At 36.1% G+C, this 19,303-nt stretch overlaps 1 protein-coding gene across 3 annotated transcripts in view; it reads left to right on the forward strand.

Annotated features, from left to right (window-relative positions):
• The window catches only part of LOC120636488 (protein NDRG3-like), a 161,065-nt gene extending 144,947 nt beyond the window's left edge, over positions 1-16,118 (forward strand). For 2 of the 3 annotated variants that reach the window (XM_039907988.1, XM_039907990.1), the window contains 3 exons: positions 2,742-2,987; positions 3,802-3,886; positions 15,840-16,118. In XM_039907988.1, the coding sequence (XP_039763922.1) occupies positions 2,742-2,987; positions 3,802-3,886; positions 15,840-15,976 (468 nt within the window). In that variant the 3' untranslated portion in view covers positions 15,977-16,118. Of the gene's footprint in view, positions 1-2,741; positions 2,988-3,801; positions 3,887-10,912; positions 11,025-15,839 lie in introns of all 3 variants that reach the window. The other variant, XM_039907989.1, reaches the window with a different exon arrangement.
• Positions 16,119-19,303: the final 3,185 nt, after the last annotated feature.

Consider the following 19,303-nt stretch of genomic DNA (forward strand, 5'->3'; position numbering starts at 1 on the left):
ATTCATTAAAATAGCGGTGATAGCGCATTGGGTAGGAATTCGACTTCACTTTCGGGTGGCCGAGTTCGAATCTCAGCACGCACCTCCACCAATATGACTTGCTTGTGCGGTGAAGGTAAACATCGTGAGGAAACCTGCATGCCTGAGAGTTCTACATAATGTTCTCAAAGGTGTGTGAAGTCCACCAATTCGCACTGGGCCAGCGTGTTGGACTACGGCCTTAACCCTTTCCTATTGTGTGAGGAGGTCCATGCTTTGTAGTGGGCCTGTAATGGGTTGATGACAAGTTAAAAATATTTTTTTTACATTATGAACAAATAAACTTGAGAGACTATAAAACATTAGCATTCGGTTCATATTTGGGTTACGTAAATATGACCACGTATCACAATTTCGTTCTCGTCTCAAGTGGTTACCTATTCGACATCGCTGGAATTTTCGAATTCTTTTTATCCTCTACTGTGTGCTGTTTCTTCCGTCTTCTCCACCTAAAAAAGAATTTAAAGGAAAAATTTGAATGCGTTGGTCGCCCAGGTGAAGTTCTCCGTACTGCAAGGAAACTGATCTTAACATAATTCATCTTTCTTCCACCGATCTTTCACTATTCAGGCTGTAAAGCTTTGGATTGCCTTGCCTCTTGAAATCCGAGAGGCACAGTCTATTACCATTTTTAAAAAACTTGTTAAATATAATTTTTCGTTTTAATCTTCGGAACTTTAACATGCCTATTCCCTTCTGCTTTATTTGGGGTTTGACAATATTGTATATATTTATGTATTATTGATATTAATTCTATAGGTTAATTCAAAATTCAAAATTCATTTATTTCAAGTAGGCCTAATATAAGCACCTTCAAGTCTGTCTATGTGTGACTCTACCACCGGTTCGGAAGGCAGATTATACCGAGAAGAAGCCGGCAAGAAACTCAGCAGTTGCTCTTTTCCAATATCAACAATTAACATTTTACATTTTTAAAATTCATTTTTCTATCTTGTGAGAGATGAAAGCGGAGCCGGATGCTTAATTATATATATTAATTATCAGTATATATAGGTATATATGCAAATATATATGTTTATTTATATGCACCACCTACCTCTCTTCTTGAGCTGTGTTTTACGCCTTCGGTTGCCTGGAAGAGATCGCTATGTAGCGGTAAGGCCGCCAAATTGTATACTTTTTGTTAAATTTTCAATTATAATTTTTCTATATGTCTATGTGGTGTATAATAAAAGTGTATTCATTCATTCATTCATTAATATATAAGAAAAATTTAAGCTTGGGTAAAAAAAATAAACCTTACATTTAACCAAATACTCCTGATACTTAATACTTTTTGACAGCCGATTGGCGCAGTGGGCCGGGACCTTTCTACATCTAAGGCCGTGGGTTCGATTCCCATAACTGGAAAAATGTTTGTGTGATGAACATGAATGTTTTTCAGTGTCTGGGTGTTTTTTTATTTGTTACATATTATGGTATTTATATGAGTATTTATTTTTATATTCATAAAAATATTTATCAGCTATCTAAGTACCCATCACAAAAACTACGATTACATTGGGGCGAGATCGCGATGTATATATTGTCGTAGTAAATTTATTTATCAGTTTCACTTCTGCCGTGTGTGAATTGCACAAGATGTTTATTTTTCTTTATCATTCAAATAGTACCCATACGATCTTACACCATTATGCTTATGCTTATATATTCTCTTATATCAACCTTTTTTTTTCTTTTTTTTCAATGAAAATTGTGCAAATGCGAAATTTTTGTATCTACGCTGTCAATATGCTTGGCGTTGCGTTCAGTTTAAAACCTTGTTTCGATTTCAAGTCATTATACAGCTTGTATGCCGTAATAACGCATGTGAGCGGGGCGGCGCTGAATTTTAATTACTGATCTTTTAGCTGATGCATTAATATTGCTCGCGTCGTCGTCGTTCATTAAAGTAGTAGTAATAACGGCCAAATCATTTTAATCTAAGCTGTGGTTGAGCATAAAGTTAGTATAAAGTACCTCTAGTAAACGGTTATGCTGTTAGGGGTACGGCAGTTGTATCTGGTCTAAGAAGAGTCCACAACAAACTTAGCCAGGTATTTTTGTTACCACCATCTCACAGTCTAGTTAATGTTTAGCTATGAAGTTAGAGCAATTCACATCCAAGCTTTTTTATCACACATGTATTCAGTGGCGTGCATAGAGGGTATGCACAGGGTATGCAGATGATATAAAATGAAGAAAATCTCCGATAAGAGTTATAAAGTACTTAAGGATAGGCATTGTAAGAGTTATGAAAAACCCTACCCTTAAGTATTTATCGCTACTACTGGGGATTTTCTTCATTTTATATCATCTGCATACCCTGTGCATACCCTCTATGCACGCCACTGCATGTATTACATGTTCTTAATAATATAATAGGATTTTTCTAGAAGCTTACGTTTTACATAAACTTTGAACTAACAGAGAGACAACTTAAGGATTTTCTCTGGTAATTTGTTATATAAAGATATACCCTTAAAAACCATTTATTGAATTACTAATTTAAGCAGCGTAGTAAACTGCAGTACAGGTTTTGTTTTTCTTAATAATCTCTATTAGTGTTCCACTATAAAGTAGGTAGGATCTTCCCTCTATAGAGAAAGGAATTTGGCGTCGTCCCTTCAAGCTCTGCATATAGAATATAAATAAAGCCATTACAGTCTGGTGAAGGCGTGTCAATGAGATCCCGCTTGCAGGGCTCGGAGGAGCGCAGCCCGGACGCCACGGCCACGTACCGCACGTACTTCCGCCGCTACTGCAACCCTGGTAACCTGGCGCTGTTCGTGGAGAGCTACGCGCGCCGCAGCGACCTCGGCATCTCGCGCGACGCGGCCTCGCTGCGCCCGCCCGTCGTCAACCTGGCCGGCGCCATGTCCCCCGCGCTGGACGACACCGTGGCGCTCAACGCTCGCCTCAACCCCTCCACCTCCACCTGGATGAAGGTAAACCGCCGCGCCGACGCCACCGCACCACATAACACTCAACCAAACAAAACTGCACATAAAACCCCGCCCCGAATCCGACAACACACCATCAGACACCACTAAACAACGCAGCACTAAACAACACCGCACCAGACAATAAGCGCTCAGCAACAAGTAAAATTTTTAATTAATTTATCAAAAATAGAAAATTATCTGTCTAAGTTATGCGATATCACCGCCAATTGTTACATTGATTTTACGACATGCCAATTTAAATATCACAAATTACGTTCGTATAAATAATGCCGGCTTTAATGTAACAACGAGTCGTAATAAAATGACTGGAAGTCTACTGCACGCTCAGTGGTCATGTGCCCCTTGTGGGCTCGTGTTGAATAATATGATGATAATAATAATTTATATCTTTGAACTAAGACTAATTTACAGTTACGTTTAATTTCTAAAACCATTTCATTTTATATAAAGTGAAGTAACTATAATTATTCATATATAGGTACTCGTATATACAACCAAATGTGTACTTCACACTATTTATATTGGTGAGTATTTGATAAATGTTGTAATGGTGCAATTTAAAATCTACTGTCCCTGATTTAGGTAAAAACCTGTATTACAGGCGACAGTGCGCTCCTTAAATCGTTGACTCGATGTTATATTTGAGATGAATGAATCGATTTTGACGGAACTGTTTCGCAAAGAGTTTCTCTGAGCTAGGTAGCATAGTGGGGAGTGAGCAAACATATATTCAGCGCTGATGACTCCTCAGGGAAATCTGCTAGTTCAAAAGTAACACCCAAGTTATCAATTCCAGATATCTGATTCTGCGATGCCGCTGGAAGAGCAGCCGGCCAAGGTGTCGGAGGCATTCCGCCTCTTCCTGCAAGGGGAGGGATATGGTAAGCCACTCAGCACACACATCAAAAACACACACACACACATTCACACTGCAAATTATACGTAACTTAGCAGAAAGGATTCAACCAACTCATGTTTACTGTTGAGTTATTGACTTTTAAGTTTACTCAAAGTTACTTTCGGATAATTTTATCTTATGTAAAATAGCTACCTGTCTTATATGTGGTTTGGTTATAGATCATAAAAGAAACCGGCCGATATGAACTATGGAACTTCCGCACATTAAAAATCTATTAAAATGGCAAAACAGTCGTGTCTGTCAAATGGAAGCACTTTAAATATTTTTTGTATTAAATTTCATTTAGTAGGTATTTGTTGTTATAGCGGCAACTGTAATACAATCTGTGAAAATTTCAACATTCCAACCGTCTATCACAGTTCATGAGATATAAGCCTGGTGATAGATGGACAAATAGACGGAGAGACAGAAGAGTCTTATTAATAGGGTCCCGTTTTACCCATTGAGCACGGGACCCTAATAAGGATGTTATCTGAGTTTATACTTGGATCCCTTTTGCTGAAAGTACTTGAAAGTTATTTGAACGTTTCAGTTCTAATAACGCAATTTTATAAGTGACGCGGACGGAGTCTTCTAAGCGTCCAAATGTCTGATCGATAAAGCTTTCAAATTAACGTACAGTGTATAAATAAATTATTTGTCAATTCAGTATACATTAGACAAATTACGACTGTCAGGTTTCGAACACGAAATTACACATGCACAATCCAAATAATTGTATTACTATGTAGTAACTGGCGTGCCGATGAAGATGATATTGTAAATTATGGATTGTCACATAAACCAAGGAAGGTTTGAGACGAGGTGTGCTACCTAGCATACGTTCGAAATATTTGTGTTGAACAATAAAGGAAAATAAAAGTTTCATATTTAAAAATATACAACACTAAAGTGAATTTTAATTTGTGGAGATGTCAACATCATAAGCAATTTTGGCGTAAACATAATTTAATATTTGCTCTAAATCGTTATGATGTCGCGTTTTCAAACATCCGCTGTGACGTTTGATAATGTGACATTTGAGTTAACGCATATTTTCGTTAGTTGGTCAATTTTGTGTAAAGTCTAAAATCATGACATTGAGCTTAATTTTGCTATATTTCGCGAAAAGATTGAAGAAACTTTAAAATACACCGTATCGCTTCCTGTTTTCGCAGATTATAGCAAATTAAGCTAAATATTTCTTATATACCATGGAATTCGACAAAACAACGATTATTTACCAGTATACTATTCTTAATGCCGTGACAAAGGTAATTATAATAAAATGACGGATTTACAGTCAATTCTACTTAATTTTTTATTTGTAAACTGAGGGCTCACCGCCGACGCTTTCAGCAGTATAATTTTAAAATTATAACTCTCATAGCCTTTTAGGCAATCCAAAGCATTTAACTTAAACTGTCATTTTCAAGTATAATGCTATAAGCGATGTCGGTAAACCGAGCTGAAACCGTAAAACTTAAAAGGTTTCGTTAAACTGCCAAATATGTAAGGACTCGCCAAATCATAAGGTTAGAACGATCTCATTCTAAATCTCATTAAACGACAGATTTACGTTAACATCACTTAATGACACGCAAGTTAACACACACTCAAAGCTTTGTTATCTAAAGCTGACTGTCTGTCGTGAATGTAGAATGCGAGACTGACGGAATGGTGTTCATTAAGAAACAATTTATATCTGTCGTAGGGGAATGAGGAAGATGGTGATTTCGCGAACTGCCTTGTTATATATCAAAATCATGGAAAATTGCGTTACATTCCACCTTACTTAAATAACAAAATAATGAATTTCATTTTATTTACTTATCTATTAATAAGAATGTATGACAACTTTGTCCTTCAGTATAATCCTTTTAAGTCCAAACTTAAAAAGATATTGCTGGATAAGCAAAAAGCTTTGGATTTCATGACGATCCATGCAACTGGGTCGAAATATCGACAAATCCAAAAATATTATCGTAGTATGTACCCGTTGAACTATATTTAAGAAATGTTGATTAACCACGAAAATTTTAGTTTATAATCTTTATACATATTAGTGTCTATACATTTTGGTACAACTTGCCAACACAAAATGCCAACATTGTCTTTTACTGTAAACATCTTACTGCATCTCTTCCTTTATGTTTAGCGTGCAATGCAGTGTTTCTTCTTCTTTATTTTACTAACTAAACTACCTTTTATTTTGGTACTTTATTGCACTTCTAGGAAATTGTCGAAATCACGGGCATCCTCATTTCTCTGCGACGTTCCCCCAACTTAGGTTTCAAAATTCATTTATTTCAAGTATGCCTGATTAATAAGCACTTTTGAAACGTCAAGTCAGTCTGTTTGTAGTGACTCCACCACCGGCTCGGAAGGCAGATTCCACTGAGAAGAGCCGGCAAGCAACTCAGCAGATTGCTCTTTTCCAACATCATTCTAAAGTTTAACAATCCTTAGAATTTTTCTGTTTTTTGAGAGATGAGAGCGGAGTGGCCTGCTTTCAAGCAGCCTTGTCGTTAAGGAATTCATCAATCGTATAGTAACCACGATTTGTTAAATGTGTTTTAATATATTGTTTAAACTTAGGTACTTTATAAAAACCATACGTCTTTTTTTTTCATTTTACAGATTTGAAGAGACGGCATGATGATTTTCTATTTTAATTATATATTTTAGCAGTCACCACGACTTGCGACACCACTTACTAATAATAATTAATTGCATATAATTATTGACGCATTAAAACTAAGGTTTCAAGGTTAAAATATGGGATGTACCTAAAACTAAATTTTGTGTTATTAGATAATTATATTTTATCCGGTGGGAGGCTTTGGCCGTGAACTCCCTACAAAAGACCTACGTCCTAGAATGTATGTCCATTGGTAGACCCGATGATGATATTGGTGATGAAATAGCGGGTGTTGATTTTTCATGTACATACTTTGGACTTGCTTTTTCCTCCGAGTGACATACAAACCGACAATCGTACGTTAAAAATACATACTCGTTTAATCGATATATATATATTATATGTGTTTCATAGTATGCTATAATACTTTATGTAGTTGGATTCATTAGCGGTTTTAAAAGCATTCTCTTTTATAGCGGTCAGTCTTCTTTGCTATTTTTTTTTTTTTTTAAATGAAACACTTGTAGTGTAGTAAGTTTAATTTGTAGTAACAAGGCCTGAAAAGGCTTTGTTGAGCCGTTATTAAGGAATGTCTAAATAACGGCTTATAAGTTGAACGGTTTAACAGAATACTTACACAGTTTAACCAAATACTTTCACGGAAGGTGCGGTGCCTTATGGTGCCTAAGACCGTCTCGAACACGTTTTTAAATGAATGAATTTGAAACTTAATTCCAAGCATTTAACAGATTATTTAATAAAATAAGATATTTAATCTTATTTTATTAAATAATAATAATTATTTTAGTAATGGATAGGGAAACAATTTTATAGCCATTAGTGGGGGAAAATACTTTAATATGTAATTCTTTATGTTAGTAATATTATGAATGTCAGTAATACAATGAATTGGCACAAAAAATATTTTCAAAAACGCCTTTGTTTTGTATTTGAACTACTTACTTTTTTGCGTATTTCAAACCGCTTATGTATTCTACAACACTGCTAGTGTAAATATTCAACCCATTTGTTCGTCGTAACCAGCTGTTTCCTAAACACAGCTCCTCACTCAATTGAGGGCTTTCTAAGGAATATTACGTCTGCTATTTTGACGTCTGCTATTTTGACGCCTGCTATTTTGACGTCTGCTATTTTGACGTCTGCTATTTTGATGTCTGCTATTTTGATGTCTGCTATTTTATTATCTGCTATGTTGAATTTTAAAACGTGTAGATTCATTTGAATGACGAGCTGTATATTATATAGAAGAGGAATGCGGGGAGAGTCAGTGACAATCGTTCATCAAAGTTATATCATACAACTCGCTAGAACACAATTATCAATTTTTTCATCATACAATATAATACTACACTTAACTTCTTAGTTTATAGTCGCTCAGTGCTGGTTCTATTTATTATTTCATTATTCGATTATTGCAAATATGCTAATCTCCGTATTATGTTACTTTTCTGACAGTTTCTAAACGCTGTTGATATGATAATTTCACACAAAATTTATTAGAAACAACTTGAAATTTATATGAAGATGATTGCACTTAGTCCGCATGAAGTCCGGACCAAAGATACCATATAATATCCGTCTCTAGTTCTGTACAGCCACAATAAAACATATCGCTGTCACAACAACTGTCAGAAAAATCACATATTAAAGGCCTTGATTCTCTATAGCATAGATATCATAACAACGCGCGAAATGCATTTTATGACGTTAAATTAAAAAACATAAATAATATGGCAAATTACGTCTTAGTTTGCAGCCACGATTTAATTTTGATTTGGATGCAATCAATGCCCAGTTTTAAGACTGGTAACACACTTGTAACTTGCTATGCCAGCTTTAAGCTCCTTAGACGTTTTATTAGTGTGTTCTATTTCGGTTGTATTTACAAGTTAATGTTCACTCATTATTTGACTGGAATGGTCGAGTTTTATTTGTGAACTCTTTGTTCATACTGTCCTTTTACTATATCAATTTTAAATACAACTGAAATAGTATTAGTGTTTTTTTTTATTTTTTATAATCTATGATTAAAGGTTAATTCACACACAGCACGGCAACGATCTGTCAAAAATACATGCCGGGCGTGATAGTCAATTGTCAATGACAGCTGTATTATTTTGTATACATTGAAGACATAACTGAGTTGTGTTAATTAACCTTCACATTTTTGTCCTGTTTTACCAAATTACGTTGACCAGATTAAGAATTCGACTGTCTTGTTGTATTATTTGTCAAATTTATAAACGTGAATTCTATAAACCCGTACCCCTGATCAGTTTCTGTGGTCCCGTGGCATCGTGGTATGGTGGTAAGTAATTACGGCCTGTTCAGTCAACCAGAAAAAATACTGAAATCACAAATTCTTCAATTGTCCCTGCCGGGTTCGTAAGCCGGCTTTAAAAAGCATTCGTGACTATCATAACAATAGTAGTAGAGTTTTTAGTGACAGCTCCTTTGGGAAGTACTACGAAGTGTTGCTGTATATATCGCTTTAAATCATGAACCGCTCGCTCGTTTCACATTTATCATTTTGTGTCCATCCCACAAGACAGAAACGTACTTTAAAGAGCTATGCTTATAAAAGCATGGACGTTCTTGCATACTATTCAGAAACGGTCAACGTAAACTGGACAAATCATTAAATTTCAAGTTTAGAAATTAGTTTGACAGAAACCTATACGTATTTATACTCTGTGTACATATTTAGAAGAATTTCAGTTTTAGTTTCTCGGGAACAGGGCCCTGATTATTTATGGCATTTGAATCAAATGTACGTCAAATTTTGGCAGCTCATACTACACCTGACCTTCTACGTCATAAATTATGCTCAATTTTGAGTTACGACTTAAATGCAATAAATAATACGGACCCAGAGCAATTCCTGACTGGGTCCTGACTCGATGCCAATGAAATCTTAACCACTTGTATAAATATCTTACAAAAAGAGTTTCAGTTTGCATTCACGAATGAGTTAAGACTTCAGTTCACGAACCAGGTCCCTGTATTGTTAAAATGTGACCCCTAAAAGAAACCGGCTCGTAACTTGACTCCTGACTCTGTTCATTGGTTACCTGCCCAAAGCAGGCTTGTTTCACTCCGCACTTTAGCCACAAAATTGGACCTACAGTAGCGGAGCTCGACCACAAAAAATATTGAGTTGAATGACTATAAAACACAGTACCCAACGTGATTCGATGATTCATTTCCGGTTTGAATCCACAGTAAATAATTTAGTCTTTCCCGTCAGTTTTGCGAGCAACTGTTGGTGCTATGATCTCGCGTGAGCCTGCTAGACCCATCGTACATATCGACACCAACTCTACTCAAATTAAAGCATTGAAAAGTATGTCGGGGAGCATAAATTGAGTTTTTAAAAAACTTTAGACCGTTCACTAAACGGTGAGTGGACGGCCCATTCCTCAAATTCTACATCGTGTTTACTGTGATTACATATCATTTTCGTTCGAGGAGTCGTTATCGAGTACTAAACTTTGTATCGTCAAAGTAAAATTGACCTAATGTCACTCGCTTTTGAGTCACAAATCCTGTACTTCTGATTTTTGTTTACCCACCGTCCTGTCAAAAGCCCGAGCTTAAGAATTGTAGGCAAAGTATTACAATTTTACACTAAATATTATATATTGTAATACTTCAAAATATTACAATTTTGCAAAAGCACTTTACTCCGATGTTGTAGTATTTCAGTATTCAAAATGACTCTTCTATTGCAAGCGACCAAATGTTTGTACTAAGGCTACTGGTACTTGGTAGGAGATATAGTCGAATGATTAAGAGTCGATTTGTATTGTAGGTGGGTGGGTTTACAACGCGTTGCCCATTCGTCAACGCCGCGCGGGCGACTTCCGTAAACCGTTCTGCAGTTGAATCCGCGTAAATTAACGGATACTTCTAAACTTTTCCAGTATTACTGTTAAGAACCGTTTGTGGTGTTAAGGTTTAGTCTAGATAAACATAATATGTATATACTGGCAACAAAGACAGTCAATGTAGTATACCCGTATCAGAAAATGTTATGACCTAAAGCTGTATGTAGTTTATTTTAAAACACTTTGGACATACAAAAAAATTCTACAACTACCGGTAGTAATATTGTAAATTCAAACTCGCCGGAAGTGTTTTACTCGTTGCGACAGAATCGACATTTTTAATCTCGTAGAAACCGAAACTGCGAACAGAATCAACTTTTTTATAAGCAGAAAAACATATGATTCAATTTTCAACTGTCTCTTTATGGGTGGTACCGTAAGATGTGGGCTGAGTAAGGATTGTCAAGTTACGTGCCGGTTCGGCCAAGCATGTGCTGATGATTGTTTGCCTGTTGCGCAGCCGTGCTGGCTCTGCACAAAATAGGTTCCCCGCACACTAAGCCCGCGGCAAGCACAATGGACCACTAGCTTGCGGTATATACCCACCTAGTGCAGCTCGCACACACACACATGTAAGTTTTTTTTTGTTTTACTTTGTTCCACCTTTGTTTCCTTTTCTATTTTACCTTACGTGAGTGTTACATCATGGTTGCAGGGGTATAACTACAGCCAGACACCTTTTCTTATTTCTTTTTTCTAACCTACACTGCCAACCAAAAAATACTTTTCCTAATATCATCCCCGACCTAATTAGTTTCAGTGAAAAATTATTGAAACAGTTCTCGTTTTACTCTTCATAAAACATTCCATTAAATCAACTTTATACTTAGATAATATATAATTATTTAGCTATGATGTATTCATTAGAACGCACGGCTTTTCCTACTGCTTACGAACAGCGAAATATAAATCGTGTCATGTAAAAAAAAGCGCTGACGGTCATACCGCATTATTGACGTGCCACTGCTGGGCAAAGGCATATGGTTTTAGAGCATAGACCCAACGCGCTGCTTGAATGCGGTTCGATGGGCACACTGCATATTAGGTGATTATTACAACAAATCCCTATGCGAACGAGTGCTATTTCGGTTAAATTGATATATATTTGAGTAATCATTTTATAAAGATATTTGTTTCCAAATACAGATGTACTGGGGTCATGTCGGTTGTAGGTGAAAAATAATTGAAAATAGTTTTGGAGTTCATTAAAGTATTAACTTATTAAAGTATTGTACTTATATGTTGTTATTATGTGTTAATACGTTCATTTCCTTACCATTGATACAATTTTGTGATTATTTTGTTTTCCTGTGCGACTAGTAAAGTCTTAACAGTTTCTCAAAAAAAAACTTTTTACTTTATGAATATACAATAATAATAATATACTTTTATAAGTTTTATTAAATAAGTGCGCAGTGCGTTTATATTAATAACGTACTTTTCGCGTAACTCCCGTTATCGTAACGAGTAATGCGTTAATTGTGAACGACTATATCTATTAAATTTTGTATATATCTACAACCTATGACCTTTCTCTAAAACAGGCTACCCACGCATCGTTTCCAAAAGTACTAAATCCCCAGCTTTTTTCATTCAAAATTCATTATTTTATTTAAATCCGCTCTTATTAACATGTTATTCTATAATAACTCTCAGCGTTCTTTTTAAGTGACACTATGGATAATAGTGTATAAGAATAAATTATGTGAACAACATTAAAAACACCCTGAATTCCTGATTATTAATTGAAATTTAATTTCTTAAAATAACGCTTATTATTTCTATTGTTATAACTCAATTATTTTATTTATTTTTATTTATTTGTTTAAACACGCCATGTGCTATGTACTACTAACATAGCATGGCGTGTTATGTACGAAACGTTTCGTATACGTACGAAATAACGTATTTGTGTGTACTAAAACGAAGAGTTAACACAAAAGCTCCAGCTCTAATACTATACAGATTCCAATAATAAAAGACTGACCCGGGAAATCCCCTTTGACCGCTTGGGGTTGAACTCCAAACATTGGAATCTGTAACTCTGTATTTGCTCTGCCTTCCCCGTACGGATTTGCAATTAGTGTAAATTTTAAAAACTAGCTGTTATATATTATATCGCCTGGTAATTTTTGGACGACTAAACATTGTTACATTCTTCGACAGCTCTCATTCTTTGATGGTAAGAACACACTGCAGTCTAAGATGGATCAAGCTCCTTTTTTTACATTTCTTAAGCTCCTTTAAAATGGCCTCGTATCCGGTCAAGAAAATAACAAAAGATCTTAGAATCGCTCATCGCCCGTAGGATCACAATGGTGTCAAAGCTAGTATATACTCAAAACCTTCCTATTACCTCTACAAATAAACTACCCGGCGCGATCGTTTCCGAAAGCACTAACTTACCAGCTTTATATTTTGTAGTTTGTTATTCTTAATTCATTAAAAAACTAAAACGCGTTTATTCCCATGCAATTATACAACGACTCTCAGCGCTCTTTTAGCGCTGGTAACAATGGCATCTTGGAGATGTCTCTTAAAAAGTTCAAAGTTTGTATTAAACGTAAGCTTATAGAAAAGTCCTATTATAGTATAAAGGACTACATAAACGTTAAAAAAGCTTGGGTGTAAATTATTGCTCTAACCAGGTTGCTCTTCTAATAATTTAAAATGTCGAAAGTCAAAGTCAAATATATCTTTATTCAAATAGGCACATAGATGGCACTTTTGATGCGTTATTATATACAAAATGTGTACATAGCAGTGAGTAGTGATGGCGATAACTACAATCGTAAACTTAAAACTAAAGCTACGAGGGTTCCAATCGCGCCCTGGTCTAAGAAGAAGCCCACAACAAACTTAGCCGGGTGTTCTTTTTGTTATCACCATCTCACATTGTCATTAGAAAATATTTAAGAAGCAACCTGGTTAGAGCAATTGTTTACACCCAAGCTTTTTTATCGTTTACGTAATCCTTTATACTATAATAGGACTTTTCTATAAGCTTTCGCTTAATACAAACTTTGAACTTCTTTAGTGACATCCCCAAGATATCAACCGGTAATTTATTGTAAAATTGTATACAATTTCCTTTAAATGAATTGCTTATTTTGTGTAGTCTAGTGTACTGCACTGCAAGTTTATTTTTGCTTCTAACGTTCAAATTATTGCAGTCACATTTTCTTTTAAATTTTGATATATTTTTGTGAACATACATTAAATTTTCAAATATGTATTGGCTATAGAGTGTCATTATTTTAACATCTTTAAATTTATCTTTCAATGACTCTCTCGGACCCATTTTATAGATCGCACGAACAGCCTTCTTCTGCAGCACGAAAATAGTGCCAATATCAGCAGCATTACCCCATAGTAAAATTCCATATGACATAATGCTGTGAAAGTAACTAAAATAGACTAGCCTAGCAGTTTCTATGTCTGTCAGGTGGCGTGACATTGTGAGATGGTGATAACAAAAAAAAAACACCCGGCTAAGTTTGTTGTGGGCTTCTTCTTAGACCAGGACGCGCTTTAGTTTTAAGTATACGAATGTGGTTATCTCCATCATCTCACTACCGTGTAATTCTTATGTACGCATCAAAAGTGCCACCTATGGGCCTACTTGAATAAAGATATTTTTGACTTTGACTTTGAATGCCAAAATTGGCATTGTTACCAGCGCTAATTCCATTTACCAGTTATCATAACTTCTCATTTTACGCCGAGGTTGTACTTTTCGAGTAACTCTCTTTATCGATTCGAATAATGTGCTAATTGTGACACCTCTATTAGTGCGTACGTACGAGTTTTTTTTTTCGGTTTGTTTGTAGTTGATTTACCCCAATGATTTTCACTTGGGCTTGTTGGCGAGCCTCGGAATGGGGCTCTGTACGTACGTGTGTATCAAAAAATCAATCAATATTTAGACGCTAACTTACACGAATTAATATAAGGTTGATTGTTTTAGCGGGATTCGGCTGGTGCTTATGGGCGGCCAGATCGTAAACAGATTACAGTATCTGCATTTAAAATAGTTACTGCCCTTCGCAAAAGACATACAATAACTGTCTTGATCTTGCAGCGTATGTACTATTGCAATCGAAATAGCTCAACGGTCTCGAGGGTAGACTGAATTATAAAAGGTCGCAGGTGCAAAGCCCAACTGTTGGCATCCTGCCAATTCCCAGCACTTAGAGAGGACAAGAAAATCTTAGTTATTTTCTCTCCAACCATCAAAATACGAAGAGTCTCAGGAGATCCTGACTAGCTTTTAGGTCCTCGAGGCATCGCTGCTTTAGCTGGGACTCGGGAAGTGTTAAAGGGAAATCCTTCCTTAAGGAAGGCAGGAAAAGAAAATCACGTATTGTAATGGCGCTGTAACACTGACCTCCATTGTTACCACTGGAGACAAGTGGACAAGCTTCTGTCACTTTTTTTTGTCAGCAACTAATTGACGGCCAATGTGCGCAGTATATACTAAGCTATTATAAATATTATCCTATCATTTTTTTTTCAAAATCTTAACAATGCTTAATTAAAAAAAAACACTATTAAATATTTATAAAAAAAAAACATCCACCCACCGCTTGGGGGTTTTGAATGCCCAAGCAACGCGCAATCAGGGCTCCAGGGTGAGAAACCTCATCACAACACGCGCAGTTTCAAGTACTACCTACTGCCTTCTGTATATATGCCTTCTGCCCTTGATCCAACAACCAAGCGAAAGCTTCTTAAGATGTTGGTCGAAGCTTTTCGCGAGAATACCATTGACTGAAACGACGATCGGAACAATAACGGTCGACACAACATCACTGAATATTATTATAAGTATATTATTCTAAAAAAATCATCAGTCATTTAGCACCCATAACACAAGCTACGCTTACTTTGTGGCTAGAAGTCGATGTGAGTATTGTCGTAGTATATTTATTTATTTATTTGCGCCTTTTTGGCGCTGTAAGTCTGACGTTGCAATAAGAAAGTATATAGATCTTAAACTTTATTACTAAAAACTCTACAAACGTATCGCATCAAGTGGGAACAACATTTGAGCTGTCATTTGTATAAGGACAGACAGTCCAGTGTGTTAATAATAGAGGTCAGTTACTCGTAACGTTATCATAATATGTGTAATGAATATATAGTATAGTGAGTCAACTCGGCTACCAGATGGGACAACAAATGGGTGCGATGCGGAGGAGTGCGGGTGGGTTTTCTCTCCCTGCCTGCAACGCTTGCGGTAGTTCGGGCCGGTACTCTCATTGAGTATTGTAGTAAGAAGTTCACGCCTCGGATTGACCTTCGTACATCGCCTGCCGCCCTGGTATATGTCGTATGCGAGACGTCGAAATGAATATAGTTTGAAATTGGAATGTGTGTTTTTGCAGTGGCGCCACTGTCGCCGACGAAGATCGTCGCGTTCCGGCGGCTTTCGGACGCTGGCCGCCGCCGCGCGTGCCGCCACTCCCCCGTCATACGCATCACCGAGAACCCCATCTCGGAGGCCTGCTCCGCCGCCTGCTAAACACCCAGCACCCCACACCCGGAACACCCGACACCCAATCCCCTAATACACAGCTTAGTTATCATACAGTTCAGAATTGGTTTTCACTGAAGCATCGATGAGTGGGTGGAGCATACACATACTGGAGTACAACAATCATCTGAACAATCAGATGTTTGGTAGATAACTTGATAAAATCTATTTTGTTATCACAGATGACGTATGGAACCTTTACCTTAGCGTTCATATATATTTTTGCATTATGGTGGGGTAACTGATGTAGCTCAACAACATTACACCGGAGCTACAACATTTTAATAAGCGCACTGGTCTAGAAGCGGAATTAAACTCAGCCAGATATTTTTTTTATTATCACCATCTTACAAAGTTACTTAAAACTATAAGTAACTATATATAGTAATAATTTATATTACAACATTTTAATAAGTTTATGTAATCCTTTATGTCATCATTTTTTGCTGTACCGAATATTATTGAATAATAACCCGTAATCTAGTGTATTTCTGGCTTTCAGAGGATGTATTTTATTAATTTATTCGATTAGATTAAGCAATCGAATAATATGATAAATCAATCTGTTTAGACTTCAATTTATTAGAAAATCACATTATTTTTGGAATGCAATGTAGGTAAAAAGTTAAGAAATATTTAGAATGGAACTTATAAAACCAAAACTTATAATACTTATCAATGTTTAAGTCTTTGTTATAAAGACTTTAGTTCGTAGTTAGCGATCCGTTCTGAACATTACCCGACAGTGCCCGACTTACCCGAGTACTAGTTCCGAATTTTAGCAGAAACCGAAATGGTGGCAAAACTAATCCCACCGGAACTTCGGTCAGCTTATAGAGAACAAGAGGCAACGCGCACGTTTTGTAATTTGTGTACTGTATGATTGCTAAGCTGTGCCAACTAACCTGATCCCCTCCCAACTACCCCGACGTTTCATTGTTATATTAATTTAGTTATAATTAACAATTGATGTTCCTATGTTATTGCTCTACCCCTTTTAGATCGTGATAATTCAGCTGTACACAAATACACCAAACTAAGTAATACTCCACGGGATCATAATAGCTATCGGTGAAATATTAATTTTCAGAAGTCTTTTTACCAACTTACATATGAATGAAAATTCTAATGAAAGACAAAAATTTTATAAACTTGTGAATGTATATTTTAATAAAGAAATTTTATTGTTGTTCATAACGTATATTTTATAAATGTTTTTGTCAGCGAGCTCAAATGGGGATTATTCGATTTGGTTCAATTTTTAGGTTTCTTAGGTTCCCATGTTATGGGGCATTTTCATTGGTCGATAACTAGCTTTATATCTATCATCCGAGGAATTCCCGGAACCCCAAATGATTCATAACCAAAAGTATCTTGAAAAGTAAAGTAGAGTGGGGTAAGAATGTATCTTCTGTCAGCATAGTTTTAGATATGTATACAGCTGAATTAACACGCATATGTTATGAATCAAAATTGCATGTATTTTCGTCTCGTGTAGGCATTGCAGCAACAGAAAAGCGTTTTAATAATTTTAATTCATAACATGTTCTTGCGAAACTTGATGCAGAAATCGCAATTATTTTTATTGGCTGCCAGTTTAGTATAAACTTTTATCCTGAATGCGTTGCCTGCACAAAAATGCACCTCTAGTAAGCAAGCTAAATTCCATCAATGGCTTACCCAAAAAGAGGTAACAAACGGACACATTCGCATTTATAATACAAGTTACTGTTATGTTATAAAGAAAGTGTTTTCGCAGTCCCAAAGATTTTTTTCGCAGCTTATGCACATTGGTTTTTTCACTACCAAACCAACGAAAATAGGTTCCCAAATCGCGAGTGAATTCCTATTTCTCAGTTTTTACCGATCTTAAGCATATCTAGTATATGGTGATCCAAACAATTAATATTGGTCTGGCAAAAGTCCCAGGTCTATTCCAGTTACAGTCAATAACGATTGCAACGATCGCAATGCTACGAGCACAAGTTTCGTAATGGGGTCCGGCTTTTAATTTGTTTTTTTAATAATAATTATGATTAGTTATACATTTATTTGAATATCATTATAACATATTAATTTATTATACTTACAATATAACTGGTTTTTTTTGTTATTAGAATTATTCTTAGAGTGATGTCGGTAAATTATTTATTTACGTTTGTTTCGTTTTTGATTATTGGTTTATGTTAGTATATTAAAATCATTGAGTAATAAAGCACTACGTTAGAATACACGTAATAAAAATGGTGGATACTATTGGAAATACGATGATTAAGTATGTGAACTTTTTGAGACGAGAAGCGTTTACCGCAATTCTAGTACTATCATTGATCAAAGATATAGAGATTGAATAATTTCAAGTAGAATGCCTTAACATACTCGTAGCAAGGGACAGAGACTTGACTAGTAGACACTTGTCTTGTTTTGCCTCCGATCAATTACGTTCTAGATATGCGGTCCCATACTCAATCAAAAAAAGAAAAAGTGTATTTCCTCGTACTTATACTATGAAAAAAATGGTTCGCCTGTAAGTGCAGATTTGTCACATGTGCACACATGATTTTGTCAATGTGCACACATGATTTTGTCACTTCACAAAAGAGGATACCAATTCGTAAGAGAGAAGAATAGGTACCGTCTCTTTTTCACACTCTTTGAAGCGTCTATCTAGTTTTATCAAGTATTATTGATCGAAGCTTGCAGCCCAGTGGACCGCAACGCTTAGCAAAACAATTTGCTGTGCGACGTCGTCTCTACTACGTAGTCTATTGTTACTCAAAGATTTTATGTGATTTAAATTGTCAGATGCGTCCTTTAAAAAGATTACAGCAGCGATGTCACGCTCACTTGAATTTATGTCGCAATGTCAGGTGTGTGAGTTCACTCACCTCCCAGCGGCTAAAATCTGCCAATGTGTAAGTAAGGCCAGGGCGTATCGATAATCATTGATTCTATTTATAGTTGACCATGTTAACAACTAGAAGTTATTTGTTCAATGAACGTGGTACCTCAAGCCACGCTTCACATGTACCAACGCAATACGCATGCATGCATGCATAAATCGAAATATCATGTTCTTATATATTGTTAGTTATTAATATTTGCTACTAGCGTCTGTTTTATTTGTATTGATTTTGAATCTCAACAATCATATCTGTTTTTTGTCAATTAGTGGTTGACGCTGACTTACTCCGCATTGTTCTCGAAGTCGCGCTACTGGACTAAATGCCTCTCATAAACACCACGCTGGGCAGATGTGTTGATGAATGCAGTAGCTGGTAGTAGTAGCACAGAGCACGCTGCTGTCCGCTCTCC

Source organism: Pararge aegeria, chromosome Z, assembly GCF_905163445.1.
Source record: "Pararge aegeria chromosome Z, ilParAegt1.1, whole genome shotgun sequence".
Lineage (NCBI taxonomy): Eukaryota > Metazoa > Arthropoda > Insecta > Lepidoptera > Nymphalidae > Pararge > Pararge aegeria.